At 32.4% G+C, this 19,099-nt stretch overlaps 1 protein-coding gene and 1 long non-coding RNA gene across 2 annotated transcripts; both read left to right on the top strand.

Moving 5' to 3' along the window:
* Nucleotides 1-1,685: 1,685 nt before the first annotated feature.
* LOC143058844 (uncharacterized) lies at nucleotides 1,686-7,657 on the top strand. Its single transcript, XM_076232319.1, has 2 exons — nucleotides 1,686-1,747; nucleotides 5,095-7,657. Exon 2 carries the CDS (start codon nucleotides 5,106-5,108, stop codon nucleotides 7,197-7,199), a length of 2,094 nt encoding a protein of 697 aa, XP_076088434.1. The 5' UTR covers nucleotides 1,686-1,747; nucleotides 5,095-5,105; the 3' UTR covers nucleotides 7,200-7,657.
* An 8,022-nt stretch (nucleotides 7,658-15,679) lies between these two features.
* Nucleotides 15,680-17,527, top strand: LOC143058210 (uncharacterized). Its single transcript, XR_012972946.1, has 2 exons — nucleotides 15,680-15,871; nucleotides 17,179-17,527. It is a non-coding gene; the product is annotated as an uncharacterized LOC143058210 (long non-coding RNA).
* The last annotated feature ends 1,572 nt before the right edge of the window (nucleotides 17,528-19,099 follow it).

Here is a 19,099-nt window from a genome sequence, read left to right as displayed (position 1 = left end):
CAGACTTATTTACAAATCTCACTGAATTTGACAGCTTTTGTTAAATTCGTTTAATATCCGAAAGCAAGAGCTGTCACACACCTGGTTAATGCGGAAGATGCGCGTTTCGTCTCAAAAGAATAACTAACCACTGACACTTGAATCGTGAAAGATAAAAAAAAAAAAAAAGCAAGGAAAGTACGTAGTTGAAGAACATTAAAGACACAGAATTCCGAATTATGGTTTGACCAAATACAGCTTAGAAAATCAACTTCTGGGGTAGAACCTCCTTGGCATTTTGAAAAAATCAAAATGTTGAAAAAAGCTAATTTATGATTACGTGTATGACCATATTAAGGACAATTCATGTCAACACAAAGTAGCCCTATAACACAAGCTTTCGTAGGTTTGTTGCTTTCAGTATTGAAGTGCAAGGTTTCGCAAACACCCACGGAAGTCATTCGTCTCAACTTGGCCGATTCTGTACCCTCATCTATAGAAGAAGGAGAGTAGCGGATTCTACCGAGGATTGCCGAATGCCACGGAAGTAATATCTACTTTAAGTTGGTCCTTTGTTCCAAAAAAATCTAAATTAAGATTTATTAGGAGGATTATTTCGACTTACATCTGCTGGCTTATCAGCGTCTGAATAAGATCGTAATCGAGATTAATTTAAAGACATGAAGATAACGATAATCCTATCATTGCATCATTATGAAACATTAGTCTGGGAAAAAATGATTTATTATTTGTTATTGGCTTTGAACAGCAAGTACTCTTATATCTATTATTTGTGTCTATTGTTTTAATGTTACATGTAGTTGTCACACCAATCTTTTGGATTAATGCAAATGATTTTATAATTTGTCCATAGGTTATATGTATGTTATTACACCACCGTCCTAGACTAGGGGAGGGTTTAACACCAACAAACATGTTTAACACAACCACATTCTGAATGTGTCTGTCCAAAGTCAAGAGTCGGTTGTTCAGTTAACTGTTATTATGTGTTCTCGAAGGGGAACATTTCTCAAAATTATAACTTTTAAGAATGACTTTTATCAACGAACTGTGTGATCATAATTTCGTCCTTAACTTAGCAAGTCCTTTTCGATTTGAATAACTTAAATACTAAATAAAAACGTACTGTTTCTATCACGAAAACACTCACACACAATTCATTGAACCGAGTATCAGATTTTCACTATTTTTATATATATTGATATGATATTTGATTGACCTATACATGTACTAGTATGAAGACTTTTGAACTTGTTCGCTGCACTTTCTCGACAAAAAGCTTTATACTGTTACTAGCAGATAGTATTTTTTATAAGCATTGTTGTTTTCTACTTATGTCTTTTTGTAATGTCCTTGATATGCCGATCATTAATTATTTTTTTTTATTAGTAAACGTTTTCAAAACTGCAGAAAAGATGCCACTCGAAACATAAATATCCATGTATAAAATTGTAGCAGTTAAATTATGTCGAATACTAATAAAGGTATTTGTACACATGTAATAGGGAGATCAGATTTCTTTTGTAATAATTGTGAAATGGAAATTCCTTAAACAATAGTAACACAACTACAAAGACTTGAAGACAATACGTAAAGGAAAATAATTTGAAATCATGTAAACAAAATCACCGATCTGCATCGAATATTTTTAAATCAAATACTGTTTAAACAACTAGATTTTACATTTTATATACAGTTTATAAGTATATAAGAACAGAAAATTTAGACGCAGTTTAAATAGTTTAATGTAAGTTAAATTATTATTGATATATTTACGCTTCATTATTATTAACTTAAAGACGTAAAATTTAAAAGTCATTTCGTTAATTTAAAATTATCATTATCAAATGCAAATTAATAAATGAAAAGTACATTTCAGTATAGATCTCTGATAGAAATGAAACCATAATTATATACGTTAAATACCCTTTTGTGAAATAATAAAAATAAAGTTGTCAGTTATATCTCAAAAAAAAGGACTAGAAAATTATTTAATAAAAGCGTTATCAATGGTCGCAAGTAAGGGCAGATCCAGCCAAGTTTAGAACAGAGGTTCCAACGTAAGAAAAAAGGGCGTTCAAACCACACATGTTTGACCTGATTCAAAAACATTTTCGTTATAGAAAAAAGAGTCGCAACCCCCGGAACATCCCCTCCCCCTGGATGTTGCACCCACATATGAAAATATCCAGTAAATTAAGCACACATAACTCATTTGTAAACAGTTCATTTTCAAGTTATGCCCTTCCCTGGAAAAGTTCGTAATATATGCACGCCTTAATGACGTCATTTACCAGATAAAGAGGATTCCGTAGTTATTTAATTACAATTCTCTAATAAAAGCTGTGCTGATTATTAAATTAACAATTATAAGAATTTAATTTGCCGAATATTCGTGCAATAAAGCAACAATTTTTAAACCGCCCGCTAAACATGGGAAAAAAGTGGCGATGCCCTTCAGTGCAGGCATAGTGATGACCAAATTGAAACTTTTTGACTGGAAATGCTACGAACTCAAAAGTTGTCTTTTGAAACAAAACAATTTGTCATGTTCACAGTTTAACTCATGTTGCTTTCTCATCAAATGTGTCGTCAAAAATAGTTACTTTTATATATCAATAAATAAAGAAGGGACACAGTGACATGCTGCTTATATATAGACATAGGAAATTGTGGCATGAGTTCCAATGAGACAACTATCAATACATTATATTTGTATATAATGATTGCACTGTACAAAAGTTCATTCGGTAAGTAAGTACAGTTGATCGCAATTAATACGTCCTGGAATCGAATTCTGCGTAATTCGTTTTATTTATATATTGTTTTTTTGAAACACAATGAGATCCAACAACAGAAAGTTTTTTTACATTCTGTACATATTAATGAAATATAATTTATGACTTTAATACCCATTAATTCATAACATTGCTATGTTCCGAAAGTATTAACGACCGGATGTCGTTGCTATAATGATAATTCGAACAACCTTATCATATCAAAAAGATAAATGATGAAGTACATCTTTTCCTAATTGAATCCTTGTTATGTCTGTTTCCAATATAGTTGACATTTCGGATGACAAAGAATTTCATTTTCTACAAAACTTAAGTCTAGTGCAATTGGTTTATTTCAATTTGGCGTATACTCGTTCTGTTATGTACGTATTGTATGTCTGTGTTTCGTTAGATTTTTTTTTCAATTAAGGACTGTGGGACTGTTTCTGTCTTCATTTTTTATCTGTTTTTTTACGTTGTTCAACTTGTTAAATGGTCAAAGTCAATAACAACTATTAAAAAAAACTGTATCACAATCTAAATAAATGCATAGGGATTTGTTCTCATTCAAAAAATAGGAAGATGGATATATACGAGACAAAAATAAGCTCATTTAATTTTTTTATAACAAAAAATTGATCACAAAAATTTCATGAAATAGTTAGCTTACATAATTTTGAAGAGAACAATAACAAGGTTTTTTTTTTATTGAATACAATAATACACATTTTCGGACAATTTTAACAGGGCGAGTACAGAATTCGGGTTAACATTTCAATACCTTGTATGACCACCTCTTGTATTTATGACCACCTGACACCTCCGTCGCATGGAATCATTAAGACGTCGAATAAAATCTTGCGGGATGTTGTTCCATTCCCTGAAAAATGCTGTTCGGAGCTAGGCTAGCGTTTCCGGTGGATTTTGGCTATTTCTGATACGTCGTTCAAGTTCGTCCCAAAGATGTTCAATTGTTGATAAATCTGGAGACATTGCTGGCCAAGGCAACACACGAATATGGTAATCTCCAAAAAGGTCATCGAAATGTGTGTCACGTGACAACGGGCGTTGTCCTGCTGAAAAACGTGGTTAAAATGCTGTCTTCGGAGAAACGGGAGAACAACTGGAGCCAGAATTTCGTCCCTATAGCCTTATGAATTTAGGTTACCAACGATGATTTTGAGCTCGGTGCGTTCCTAATAGGTAATTCCGCCCCATACCATGATTCCGCCACCACAAAACCGATCTGTTTCCTGCACGCACGCATCAGAAAATCGTTCATTGCGTCTCCGGTAGACCCTGGCTCTGCCGTCGCTAAATTTCAAGTTGAACCTGTCTCAATGTTTGCCTATTCCATCGAATCCGTACCCGTGTTCTTTGGAGTTGCGCCATCCTGTGACGCTGCGTAAGAATAAGTCCCTCCAATGGACGACGAGCTCTTAGACCAACTTTACGCAATCGGTTACGAACTGCCTGAGCAGATATTCTGTTGTTTTGTCTTCCGTGGGTTTGTCGTGCAGTTTGTGACGCGTTTACAAATCGATTCCGGAGTCATTCCTACTGCCAACATCCCAATAGCTCGTTCTCTCTCATTTTGGCGTAGACGGAGCATTGTTTTACGTGTAAATTTTTCAATTTTTTAATGCTACCTTTTGTTAACAATCGTGTTCGACATAATTAATGACAAAAAAGACAACTCGATTCCAACTCTATACAGGTAAATTTTTGAAAAAAGGGTTATTTGGTTGACATCAGAAAATGACGTCATGTCATTTCCAATATTTTCATAAATGAGTAAATTTGATAGATAAATCATTCAGGATACTTGTTTTAATCATGAAAATATTTGAAATTAATATGTGATATTTTCAAATTAAAAACCAATGTTACGTTTCTTTTTTGCCTAGTATCTGTCTTAATCTTAGGGATACCCTGCCACGTCCCGTCTGTGAATTGTGTTGGTTTTTTTCTGTGTTGTATCGGTCTGATCAGTAATAGAGCCTTTTTCACCCGATTTTATAGATTGTTTTCTTATATTGTTGAGTTACATCACTGTCCCTTGTTAGGGCAGGATTGAGCGCTCACACATATGTTTAATCCCGCCACATTCTTATCGTGCCGGTCAAGAACCTAAAGATTAGCGGTTGTTGTTGGTTCATGCCTGGTATATTAATTTTTTGTATATTTTGTATTATAAACATTGCCATGTTTTCTCAGTTAAATTGTTGTATATTTGTCATGATGAGGCATTTCATACCAATCGAATTTTCTTATTTTACTTTGTCTATATACTAATTTTGTATTACTTTATTTATAGGATATTTTGTAATGGCTACTGCTTTAAAAGCTGCAAAGGAATACTTGATATGTCCATTATGTAAAAACAATTTTGACGATCCTAAGACGTTAGTTTGCTTGCATTCTTTTTGTAAGCAGTGTATCAGTGACCATATTGTCGAAAAGAACAAAACTGAGATCAAAGCAAAGGGATTCGAATGTCCAACATGTCAGAAACAGACAAGTCTGTCGGAATTCGCTGGACAAAAACCAGAAGACTGGTCTTCTATGCTTCCAACGAACGAGGCATTGTCAAACATTCTGACCGCTTTGAATGAAGTAGAGAATAGGTCACCATTGCAATGTCCAAGGCATTTGGATCATGAAGTAGAATTCTTTTGTGAGGATCACGAAGTATTTGCTTGTTCACTTTGCTCTAACCAGTCGCATAATTCGTGCAGAAAGATCCATCCGATTGCTGATGCTGTAAGAAAAAGGCGGGAAAATGTATCCGTTTTGACGAATGACCTATCAATTCAGATATCTGAAACTGAGAAAATTTTAAACAACCGTCAAGATCAAGTTGAATTGATCGAAAGTAAAGAAGACGAAATCAAACAAGAAATTACCGAAATGAAGAAACAGGTAAACGATTTCTTTTCTCAAATGGAAACAAAAGTTTTAGATGCTATTGCAGAGGTTAAGAATAAAGAATTAGGAAGTGTACAACTTGAAATTAATATTTGCCATCAGATCATACAGAAAGCGAGGGACGCCATTACAGACATGAGTAAGACAGATGAAAAAAATCCAATCAAATTTGTAGAGAAATACAACGATCAGATCAAGTCGTATGAGGAAAGGCAAGAGAAATTCGAACATGTTTCGCAAAACTTGACCGATTTAAAAATAAAATATTTGGCAAACAGAGAAATCGAGAAAGCATTTCACGAAGCTGAAAGTATTGGATCACTGTCTGTTGAGAGGGTAAGAGGTAAATTAGCTAAGCCTTTGACAAAGGGAACACCACGTGATGATAAACTCTCATTAAAGCTGGATGCCATCAAGGAAAGCCATGAGCTGTCAGAAACCAGTGCAGCATCAACTGCACGATCTCAATCTATTCAACCAGGAATTGAAGTCGCTCGTGTTTCTCCGATGAAATCTGTTTCCGTTGCTTCCGTCGGGACACACGCAAAAGCGGATTCTGATGAAGAGGAACCAGTTCTAACATTACGTTTAGAAGAGCCAAAAGTTAAAGAACAAGGGACTATCACCACTCGGGAGCGAGACACTATGGTAACAGCTCGTTTCCTTCGGGATTTTAACGTTGCAGTTGATAAAGAATACGAATGTTCGATAGAGGGCGCAGCTATGCTTGCTTCAGGTCATATCGTCTTAACAGATTCATCAAATAAATGTTTGAAACTATTTGATGAAAAGTATAACTTCCTAGCTTTTACAAGATTTTCGGTTGCCCCAGGCGATTTAACTGTTTTATCGGAAAAAGAAGTTCTCGTTTGTCTTCCCGAAATGTCACGTGTAAAACACGAGCGAATCGATATGAAAAATAAAAAGATCACAGCCGGCGAGGTTTTAACTGTTAATGAAAGATGTCATTCAATTTCGTTCAGCAACAGAAAAATGGCCGTTTGTTCTACCTCCAATGTTTACATTTTTCAGCGACAGGGTAGTTCATGGGTTCGTGATGCATCGATAAATGTTAACGTCACCAATTTGAAATTTGTTGCTTTAGATAGCACCGCAGAACGCATCGTAGTATCACGTGATGGGTATCCAAATCGTTCTATTATTTGCATGAACATTACTGGCCTAAAGCTATGGACATTTACGCACGAGGAAATAAGATTACCACGTGGTATTGCTTTCTGTGGAAATAAAATTCTTGTCGCTGTCTTTGATCATAAAACCATCATCCAACTAAACGGTAAAGATGGGAGGTATGATGGAGTCGTAGTACAAGATAGTTGCCTCCAATGGCCATGTAAACTGTGTCTAAGTCCGAAAGGAGATAAAATGTTGCTTACCCAAAGCCATCACAAGATGGTGGTCAAGGACAAAAAGAACATATTGGTATTCCGTCTAACAAAGTGTGCAGTAGCAGAAAACGAGTCACCAAAATAAGAGTCCATAAACCACTCTAATTATGTTTTCTTTTTTTTTTAAGTCTTTTGATGGTTTTTTTTTCACTTTCAATAATGATATTAGACAAAGATATAATTTTCAAGAGATAATGAGTTATAATAAATGCACGAATATAATTATCAATGATTAGAAAATTTTACATAGCTTCTTCCTGTGAATTGCATGCTGGTTGTAAACATAATATAAGACAACTTCAAGCATCAATTTTTATTGCAAATTTAATATTTCGAAATATAAAAATGATATTGTTATCCAACTACATCTTCAGCTGATATTAAATTCTTGTTATTTTTTCATAGTTTTTGAAACAAGTAAGGTGCCATTGTTAAATATAAGAAAAATCTAGAGAGAATTATTTCCCGCCAAATTTTCAATGGCTTATATCGCGAAAACAAGCACACGGATCCTCCATTTGTTTTTACTTTTTTGGTTTCTTTATTTATATACTATCAATAAAATTATTCATAATAGTCTTTTAAAAAGCTTGTTAAAGTTTTAACAGAGAAGCGAACATCCTTTAAGGTGGTACCTAACACTACAGGGAGATAACTCTGTAAAATCATCTAAACGTTTTAATTACGTTGTGTTGTTAAGGGAAAATTAAGCTTTTTATTGATCAAAATAAGTGTTTGTCAAACTGCTATATAACCAGTGTAATTTTTCTGATAAAACGGTAGGTTAAAATTTTTTAAAATTTTTATATTTTGGTAAAAGGGTCAAATTAAATACTTTGTCAAAATTTTAATAAAATTAAACGAGCCAAATTAATTTTAGATAAGTGTTGGGTACCACCTTAAAGCTAACTGGGCGTGTCTGTTTCGTACTAAACAAGGAATATGTACATGTTTGGCTTTTTAACTATTTTGATCTGAGCGTCACTGGTGAGTCTCACGAAGACGAAACGTGCGTCTGGCATATAGTAAGTGTTATATATAATTGAAAAAGCAACTTTTGAAAATTTAACAAAATCTTTGTTATTTTCTCAAAGAATTGACGAAAGATACCAAAACAGTCAAACTCATAAATCGAAAATAAACTGACAACGCCATGGCTAAAAATGAAAAAGACAAACAGACAAATAGTAGTGCACATTGAGAAACAACATTGGAAATTGTTTGAAAGAAAAACGATGTCAATGTTTGAAGTATAAACAATCTAGAGAAAATTATTTCCCACAAATTTGAATGGGTAAATTTCTAAAAAAAACATGGGCATGTTTTTTAGAAAATTACCCATTTAAATTTGTGGGAAATAAATTATAATTTTTTGTTTATATCAGTTATTCGTATACAATAACTTGTAATTGATATTAAAAAAAACGTGTTATTTTGAGACAGAACAGCTAACAGAAAAAATAAACAAAAATATTTTAGTATACATTGTGAATCGACAATCCTCGGTGAATCCGCGAAGGTACAGAATCGGCCGAGATGTGACGAATGTTAACAGTGTTCTACAACGAACAAATGTTTATATAAAATGACTATGTTTATGAAAATGACTGAAGTCTGGACAAGTAATAATGAAGCTTGCTACAAATTAGATGACGTGATCCATTCTTTATAGGGAAAACCCCTTATGAAGAAACAACCATTGAAGATAAACATATCTTTGAACAGGCATATGCACATATCTTCAGTTAAACTATTATCACTTCTAATTACATCAACACGTACAGTACCAGATGCGCATGTCAACAATATATGTGTTCTTGGTGATGCTCGAAGCTAAAGTATTTCAAATTCAACAATTGATTGTGTACACGAACAGTTTATAAATCAAAAAGAACAAAAGGTGAGACAAAGTCAGTAAATGAATCAGTGCTTTGCATGAAGGAGATATATTCCTTAAATAGACAGTAATAGTGCATTGACTTGACATATCAACGATATAAGGATGAGGCTTAGAAACGGGGAAATCCGAGGATCTGCCTAGCTTTTTCCCCGTTTCGTGCCGAATCCTTATATCATTGATGTGTCAAGTCAATGCACTATTATTGTCTTTTGTATTATACTGAAATCTAATAAAAACATTTTTAATTGTTGTTTAATGTGTTAATGCTATCATTTGATTTAAATATTGGGAAAGTTCCCTCTTTTATAAAAAGGCCTCATATCATGCAGGCGGAGAAATATACAACACGATGAAATGTACATCGATGGTGAACGAATTTGTTGCAGAATAAGCCAAAATATCAACAATAAGCATAAAACATAATGATTTATAGTTTGCAGACCAAACATATCAACAAGTGAAACATCTTTTTTTTTATAGCATTTGCAAAAGAAATAAGTTTGAATCGTTAAACGCATCGTTGTTTACATTGAAAACAAGAACAGGTTGAATAGGTCGTATTGTAATTAATTATGATTTCGGCAATTTCTATTTAAATATTCATAAGGAAAAGTGATATCATGTTATTGACTGTATATGACATAAAAATATACGGTCAACGCATTTTGACTGCTCAAATAGAACGAGTGCAGTATATTTTAAAATATGTGACTGTATGCATTTTGTTATTCAGTCGATTTGAAAGTTCAGTAGAGCTTGTCTTAGGAATTGAATTGAATTAAAATTCAATTCAATTAAACTTTAATTGAATTGAATTGAAGTGAATTGAATAAAACTTTGAATTGAATTGAATAAAAAAATTTAAAATTTGAAATGAAAGTTTATTTATATTTGCAGAAAAAAATATTTTAAACAGAATAGCACATCCTTATGTTTGCGGTGAGGATGTTGAAAAGGCGTAAATTAGTCTACAATGCGGGTAAACTCGTTTTTAAAGATGACCGGTACAACATTGTAATTAGATCATTGAATATTGTTTTATTGGTATATATACTGATTGTATTATCAGACAGTAAATTAAAACTTGACTAAATATAAGCACATGTACTGTACTACACTGACGATTCAAGGGTTTACCAATTGCACAGGGTCATTGTATTTAACTCTTTTTTGTTAGATGTATTATTTGTATTCATCTGATGAGTAAAGTCTTTTCCAACTGACTTTTACATATTATAATAAACTCATCATAGATATCAGATTTAAATTCTGTATTTACACAAGACGTTTAAAAAAGACTCATCGGTGACGCTGAAATTCAAAAAAGTGAAAAAGGCCAAATAAAGTACGAAGTTAAAATATAGTTCGTTCTTTATTGTAATTCCGTACAGAGCCTTTAGTTGTTAATTTCTGTGTCATTTTGATCACTTGCAAGTGTTAGGTGTTGTCTCATTGGCAACCATACAGCATCCTTTAAATAAGTTATATAAAAGGTTGCCAATTCAACACTGTCATTATTTACATCTTTTTATATTGTTTTTATTGGTATTATAATCGATTTTTTGTTCATCAGTAAAATAAAACAAAACTTAAAATTACTTTTATTTAGTAACATACTAGGTCCAAGGTCCCAAGTCAGGAATCTGATGTTCAGTAGTTGTCGTTTGGTGATGTGGTTCGTCAGTATTTCTTGTTTCTCGTTTTTTTTTTTTACATATAGGTTAGACCGTTTGTTTTCCCGTTTGAATGGTTTTACATTAGTATTTTGGGGCCCTTTATAGCTTGCTGTTCCGTGTTGAAGACCGTACATTAACCTAATACAATGGTTTACTTTTATAAATTGTGACTTGGATGTCTCATTGGCACTCATACCACATCTTTCTATATCAATATACATGTAGTATGCACATTCATTACCCAATCTAATTAAAAACCGATCGTTTATCGCTCCCGTTTTCTGATATGTCGCGTGGGAGATCTAACGAAACCCGCTTTGAGGTCACATGTGAGTGACCTCGTAGGTGTTTCTTTTTCGACCAATGACATTGAGTCTTCCACGGTCTTGAAAGTTTATCGTAAGGTAAAGGGATGGTACAGTAACTCATTTTATATACGACGAAATCGTCAGTCAAAATAATTCATAAACTTTTTTGATTGGCTTATTAGGTCGTCAACTCATTTGCATATCATTAAAAATTCGTAACTTCTAGTTCACTCACATGTGACCTCAAAGCGAGTTTCGTTAGATCTCCCACGCGACATATCAGAAAGCGGGAGCGATGAGAGATCGGTTGCTAATTACTAGTAGATTGATTCATTACCCTACAAGCTGCCGATACCTTAATCTAGGCATCGCACAATGCCATGTTTTTCTCTGAGTGTTTATTTACACTAAATCTATTTGTTGCTGTGTATGTACTGATTGATATTTTAGTCTTAGATATATGATGGGTTTTGTATTGCTTGTTATTGACTTTGAACTAACTGCGTACTTTCAGATCTGTATTTTATGTCTTAGACTCTTTTGTAATTTATAGATGTATAAATAGAATACCACGTCCGATCTGGACTTTTTATTGGTTATTTTCCTTCTTTGCATCGATCACATGAGAAAAGCCCTTTTCAAATGATTTGTTTTATATTTTCTTCTTAACTTGTTGTACTGTTACAACACCTTCTGAAATAAGGTTGAGAGCTGGCGCCTTCAAATATGCTTAACCCGCCACATTCTGTTGGTCTTTTTCCTAAGTCAGGAGTTTGTATTTAAGTTGAATTCATATCTTTAGGCAGCAACCATTTGATTTTTTTTTTTGGGGGGGGGGGGGGGTTCCAGTGTTTGGAGAAAAAAATAATTTGTTTTTGATTCTGAGAAAAACAAAAATTGTTTGTTTCACCCTTAGCTGCCACTATATGTAATGCTAACATTGAAAGAAAAAATTTGTTATTTCGACTTGTCACGAAAAAAAAAATTTGTCCAGAAAAAAAAATCATTCTTAGTTATAAATAAATAGCATGAAATACATCAGCTCATTTTTAATTACAAAATAAATAATGAAAAGAAGAAGTCGTTTTTTTTTTCTTAAAATATATTAGACAACACATGAGATAACAGTATCCTGAAATTTTAAGGTTGTGCATCTATCAAAAAAAAAAATAGTTAAACCTATTGAAACCGAAATCAAATAAGTTGATTCAAATCTCTTATATAAGGTTAGCGTTTGAGATAAATAATTCAAAGCTATTTGGTGTTCCCATTGCCCAATATTTAGAAGTAACAGTGAAAACTGACCAACTCGCAGTAAACTAAATAGTACTATTTCAGTTCCAAGAAATGATACGGAAGGAATACTTAATGTATAGCGTCGCAATGAACGTTCTGCTAGGCATGCTTCAGCTGGCCCCTAGAAAAAAAGTGTACTGGTTCAGTGATTATAGACGTCATACTAAACTCCGAAATATAACAATGAACTAAAATTAAAATCATACAAGACTTAAAAGGACAGTCAGAGGCTCCTGAATTGGTACTGGTGCACAAATACAGCGGGAATCAACATGTTTCGTGAGATCACAACCCTCCCCTATACCTCTAGGCAATAAAGAATGAAAAACACACAGTAAAACGAACAGTAAAACGCACTTGAAAAGGAAATACAAGTCATATGTCAGAATAGGAAACAAAAGAAACTAATCAAATTGACAATGATAATGAATTAACAAAGCACTACTATATATAAAGCTAGCAGTTACTGTCATACGCCAGCTCCAGACCTCAATCAAACTAATTAAAAGGTTATGTCTTCATTATGCACACTCTCTCCCTGTTGTATTTATTGCTAATTTGTTCCGGAACATTCATGAAATATTTGTCACTGGCAACAAAAATATCGATAATAAAAATTGCGTACAAATTACGAAAGAAACTTAGGATTCAACTCCCTCTTACAAAGTGGACCTTATAGATGGATTTTGATATGTTTTAACTGCACTTTGGCCAAACACCTCTTCAATTGTTTCGGTTCTTATTTTTCTTGACTTTCAAATTTCAGTTATCAGCGTTCCGTAGGTGAATTCTTTACTTAAAATTCTGCGTTTTACATTGCACTGGTTTTTCGAGAGCAACATTGGTGTATGGCCAAAAATGGAAAAATCCACCATGCAGCTTACAGTGTGGCTTCTCTTTACACGCCCCATTCTGACTGGATGTACCTGTGTTCTTTTAGTTTGCTCAAAATCGATTGTCGTACGATAGCTTAAAAATTCTAAAATAAAAAAATGCCTATACGGAACAATAATACCCCTTAATACAAAAAAATCCCTTTCCTTTTATGTATTATTTAAAAACAGTGGTTGATTTAGGACCCATGATGGAGCTACGTATATGATAACCAGTCCAAACGTTGTATGTAGCAACCATATAATGTAACATTAAAAGTGGGGTGTGGTTGTTTTGTCGAAGCGCTAACAATTTTTTTTTCAAAATGTCCTCTGCTTGCACAGAATATTATTTTTTCATCAAATTGGGGATCAGAATATTTTAATGTCCCATTATCGAATTCCCTCGTGGAAGTATCAAAGTAAAAAAAAGTGACTATCTATATATTGGATTCCCCAAAAGATTACCATTGATCGCTGAAATAAACTTTTGAAAAGAATTTTCAATTTTCAAAATGCCGACACCTACAAATGGATAGATGGGCGCTTAATGTAGTACAGCGGCAACTATTACATAAATATGAATGCTGAAAATAATGTTTATGATATGCGTTTATATATGATATGAATGGTTTCAATTTTTACAAAAGCAGACCTATAAGTTGAATATAAACGTTTACTTTATTTGGCCTTTTTATTTTTATTTGACTTTATTTGCCTTTTTCATTTAATTTGATTCGAGCGTCACTGATAAGTCTTTTGTAGACGAAACGCGCGTCTGGCGCAAAAAAGCGACAAAATTTATATCCTGGTATCCATGTATGATGAGTTTATGTAGATACCTTGTAACAGTATCTTGGCTCCAATCTACTAATATTTGATCTTAGTACTCCTAATTTCATCGTCTATAAGATATATATATATTTCAAAAACCTCCCACATTGTTGACAAGTACAACCTTAATTGGGACAACCTTAATTGGGACACCATGCATTCAGTATTCCTACCGTACCAAAAAAATATTACCTAAAATCATTGATGCAAGGCAATATAATTATGATCGTCATACAATCGATAAAAAATGAAAATATAACGTTAAAAATTACGGCCGAAGCGCATTTCTGGATCGACTTCATAGGGAACGCGCAAAGCTGAATATTTAGGGCCAACAACTTACAAAGAACAGATTTAAACGTTAAAAATGATCGTTCATAATGTACATGGAATGATATATTCTTTAGCCAACATGATTGCAGAAAGTAAGAAGTCGCAGAGCAAAACAGAAAAATTTGAAATCAAAAGAGATAATACACCGTGTATTGAGCCTTTTTATTGCGTAGAGTTGAGTAGAAAATATATAAACATGCTCAACCTAACCATACTATTTGACCTACTGCGAGTTGTTCAGTTTTTACTGTTACTCCTGTTTCTCCTAAAATATGGGTGCTAGAAAAATCAGCAAGAAAAATGGCCAATATCAGAGCCGTACGTCTTGTTTTGAAATGAATTCTCTTCTTTTGAGAAATATTTATTTTATCATCCAAGTTTTCACCGCTTACAACTGTCTGTCTGTGGTTTTATTTCGTACATTAACTTTTAAGTATCAATATGTTTTCAATTCATTTGTTCCGTTTCGTTCAGATTTTATTTCGTTTCGCTTTTACAGGTACCCCTCTTTTTGCCCCTTTTCTATTTTGATATTTTAATCAAAAATTTAAAAAATCAAACTTTCAAAAAGTGAAATAATCAAAATTGCACGTAAGGTTTAGTATTTTAAAATTTTGATAAAATTCCTAATCTATCAAATTTATAAACGATATTTAGAATTTTAATATTCTAATAATTTGGTTAAAATTTCAAAATTTCAAAACTTTTACACAATTTGAAATTTTGATATTTTAAAACTTTGATCAAAATTCCAAAAATTCAAAATTTCAAAACTTTTTAAAACTTTGAATTGATAAGTGTTACACGGACCGAAGGCCTATGATTGCTTATTAAATCCACTACATTTGAATTTTTGTTGTGTAGATTCTACATTCGTAATCATACGACATCTTCTTATTTTTAGATCTCACAATTGTTCACAGATTGCAACTCAGGACGTAGAAATGGTATAAAAATATATTTTTGTCAAAGTTTTTATATGAAGCACAACGATTTTAAACCGCACTCAGGATTTCATTAAAATCCAATTTATCATTTAATTATGGTCGATCTCTCACATTCATACATTATAAGTCCGTTTATAGGAAGAGACGTCGGAAATATATTTCCTTTATTATAAAGATTGCCTTAATAACATTATTTTCTCTAATCTAATTTATAATTATTACATTGATGCTCATAATTAGAAATATAGTCATATCCGTTTTTTAAGATAATTCTAAGAATCGATCATACGTTTTATCCACTTGAAATCCTTTTATTATGCCTGCGTATACATGTACGTACCAATCTTCGGAATCTGTCGACTTGTGACGAATGGCTTGCGTACACGTGACGCAATAAAAAAAACTTTATGGCGGGATGGTCCGATTTTAGGTTAAAACAAAATCCGTTCAAGGGAAGTAGCGTCGGAAACTAATATCCTATCTAATAGTATCAATTGACTAAATAACAAATCAACAATCATTATAAGGATAAAATGTAACAAAAGTTGTTGATATTGAAATTTAATAGATTTATCTTGTATACATCAAACAGTAAGTTTTCTGTATTTTAGAATCTACCTTTTGAATTTTAGGATGTTAATATCAAATTCTGCAACATATTATGTTTGCATATTTGTTTAGTAATTGTATACTAGTCTAGTATATATATATGAGAAAATAGTACGTTTTCAATATCTTATAATCTAAGAATTGTATGATAGTTAGTAGCAATGCCAAATTGTTTGAACCAATTAAGATTTTCCTGTACATTAGAAAACACATATACTTTACTTAAAAAAAGTTTAGAAAAACAACTTATGATTGAAAATGAAGTAAAAGAAAATATATATTTATCATTCAAGTTAAATTTGCGATTGTGTTTATCTGCAATTATTTTTGTATCCATAAGTACTACAGTAGCAGTATATGTATTATAAGTCAAAATTAAGTTAGCTACATAGAAGGGCTTCTTTTTTACCCTTTACTATTTTATTATGAATTTGTCTTATTTAAAAGTATTTCCCACAACGAAATGAGCCTTTAAAGTTTGAACCCAATTTATTTCAATGGAAACGTTGCATAACTTTATTTATCATAGCAGTTGTTTATATATTAAAGTAAATAACGTAAATGTAAAAGTATACATAAAAGAGACAAGAGATGTTAAATTCAAAATATTTTATTGTTCAAATATCAAATATAAAAGGTACATTTAAACAAAGGTACGGGAAAAAAGGCAATGCCGTTACAAACCCTTTCCTATACAAATCCAAGCAACACATCGCTGTAAACAAAATGGAATGATTTGCGACTGTCATACAAGTGAGAGGTTTAGCTAGCTGTGAAACCAGGTGTAATTTACTATTTTCTACATCAGAAAAAAATGCCTGTACAAAGCCAGGAATATGACAGTTGTATTCGATTAATATGTTTCAGAGTTTGATCTTGCCATTTGATCACGGACTTCTCGTTTTGATTTTTCCTTGAAGTTCGCAACTTTTGTAAGTTTATTTTTTGGCAGATAAGATGCTTTGAAGACAGTGAAAGAACTAACAAAATCCTAAATCTAAAAAAATGCCGGACAAAAGCATGGCATACAATTAAGACAAACAACTACGGTCACAGTCTATATACAACATCATATGTGCATGTTGCATCAGTGTGAGCGAAGGCTCCGTGTCGAAGGCCGTACTTTGACCAATAATTATTTACTTTTTATATATTTTGGATTTCTATATATGATATACATGTATTTAGTTTACATATCTACAGGTACATTTATTACTTTCAAACGCAAACCTACTGAAAATTATATTTAAAATCTGTTTAACTCTCTTTTTTTCATCTTTTGTTAATAGATGAAGTACAAATTATTATTCGTAATAGTCATCATGGTCCTGTTTATTTGCAATGTTTCAATAGTATCAACAAAGGCATTGACTTTTATGAATAACTGTAGACTGTGCAATTCACATTATAACAAAATATGTGTTCAACAACCATGCTCGCCTGGTGAGTCTGGACTACAGAGCTTCGGCAACATAATAGACACAGTGTGTATGCAGAAATGCAGTGACCTTTTCCGCACGTGTGAAAGAATTTGTGGACATTAATTGAGATGTCACAAATACACCAGAAACTCTGAAAATGACAATGGGATGTATTGTAGATAGTGTTTTATTATGAATAAAGTTTGACTTAGAAAAAGGGCATGCTATTGTTTTTGATTGAACACGTGATAACAAGGATTTTAGAAAGCTATATTTTTATATTGTGCCATTACTTCAACATAGATATATAATATAAATACTGTTTGTTTTTATATATTTGTTTATGTTTTGTACATAAATTATTTAATTCATTTATTAAGAATTTGTTCTTAATAAACAATCATATTTAATCTACACCGAACACTTAAGTTTGAGTCGATCCAACATTATACACAATAAAACAGGGACGAAAGATACCAGAGGGACAGTCAAACTCATAAATTGAAAATAAACTGACAACGCCATGGCATAAAATGAAAAAAAAATCCCCATGTGGCATCCGTCGTGTTGCTTACATGAACTATGTAATAACAAATTCGGTAAATAGTTTCATTCGGTAGGTCACATTCATGAAATGGAAGGGGATTGTAGTTACGACGTAAGGAACATATCCGATATCATTTGTGAAACGTGTAACATGTGATGTTAAAACAAAAATTATTCAGACATATTAAATCGGTGTTAACAATATTATAACCGTCAGCATTACTTACAGTGAAATAAGGTTATCGTTAAAACATTTTTTATGGTTAGGGACCAATTTGATTGTAATTCCAGAGACCCTTATTAAACATAAGAGAACACTCATTTTCCAGAGTCATAACTTTAAGCTAGCTTTCCATATCGAGACACATACATGCGTTGATACCGCATTTTGTTCTGCTAATGTTGTTTTGTTATTTATTTGACGTCTAATATATACCTATAATATTTAATTAATTGTTTTGGCATAAATCCGGTGTTTTTTTTTTCGTTTAGACTTTTAATATATTGTCATGCGAAGACCTTTTTAGCAGGCTATATCGTTCAGGTTAATTGTAAAAGGTCGAATTGTGACCTTCAGATTCTTACAACTACAAATGTACGATATCTAGACTTCGGTAAATACTAGTACTTGTCTTATTGACAGTTATGCATACTTTACATCTCTGTATTGTCATATTATCAAAAATAGAAAAATGGGATGATACAAAATTTTACTGAAAGTACAGAATGAGGATTTTTATAACTTATTCTTATCATTACAGCTGAAATGAAATACATTTAATCCGAAAAAAATAAAAGTTCAAAAGTAGAACTCTTTAATTCTAAAAATTAGATCAGAACGTACATCAAAACAGACAAAAAACCATTTGTACGAAGATGATTTATTTCTAGACTTCTATATATTTCACTTCCGTGATGCTCAATCTTTAGTTTTCCATGATCAAAGAGTTATATAGGCTATTGTTTTGTCTGTTCGTCATTTTCCTTTTTTGACATAGCGTTGTCCTTTGTCTAATATATACTTATGAGCAATGATAAGTTTGTAATGTCCTTTTGATATGCCCCTTTCTAGTACTTCATATAACTTAAATAAATAAAGCCGTTGGTTTTCTCGTTTGAATTGTTTTACATTGTCATTTCGGGGCCTTTTATAGCTGACTATGCGTTGTGGGCTTTGCTCATTGATAAAGGCTGTACGGTGACCTATAGTTGTTAATTTCTGTGTCATTTTGGTCTCTTGTGG

This window comes from Mytilus galloprovincialis, chromosome 14 (assembly GCF_965363235.1).
Source record: "Mytilus galloprovincialis chromosome 14, xbMytGall1.hap1.1, whole genome shotgun sequence".
NCBI classification, from domain to species: Eukaryota; Metazoa; Mollusca; class Bivalvia; order Mytilida; family Mytilidae; genus Mytilus; species Mytilus galloprovincialis.
This window is presented reverse-complemented; position numbering and strand designations above follow the sequence as displayed.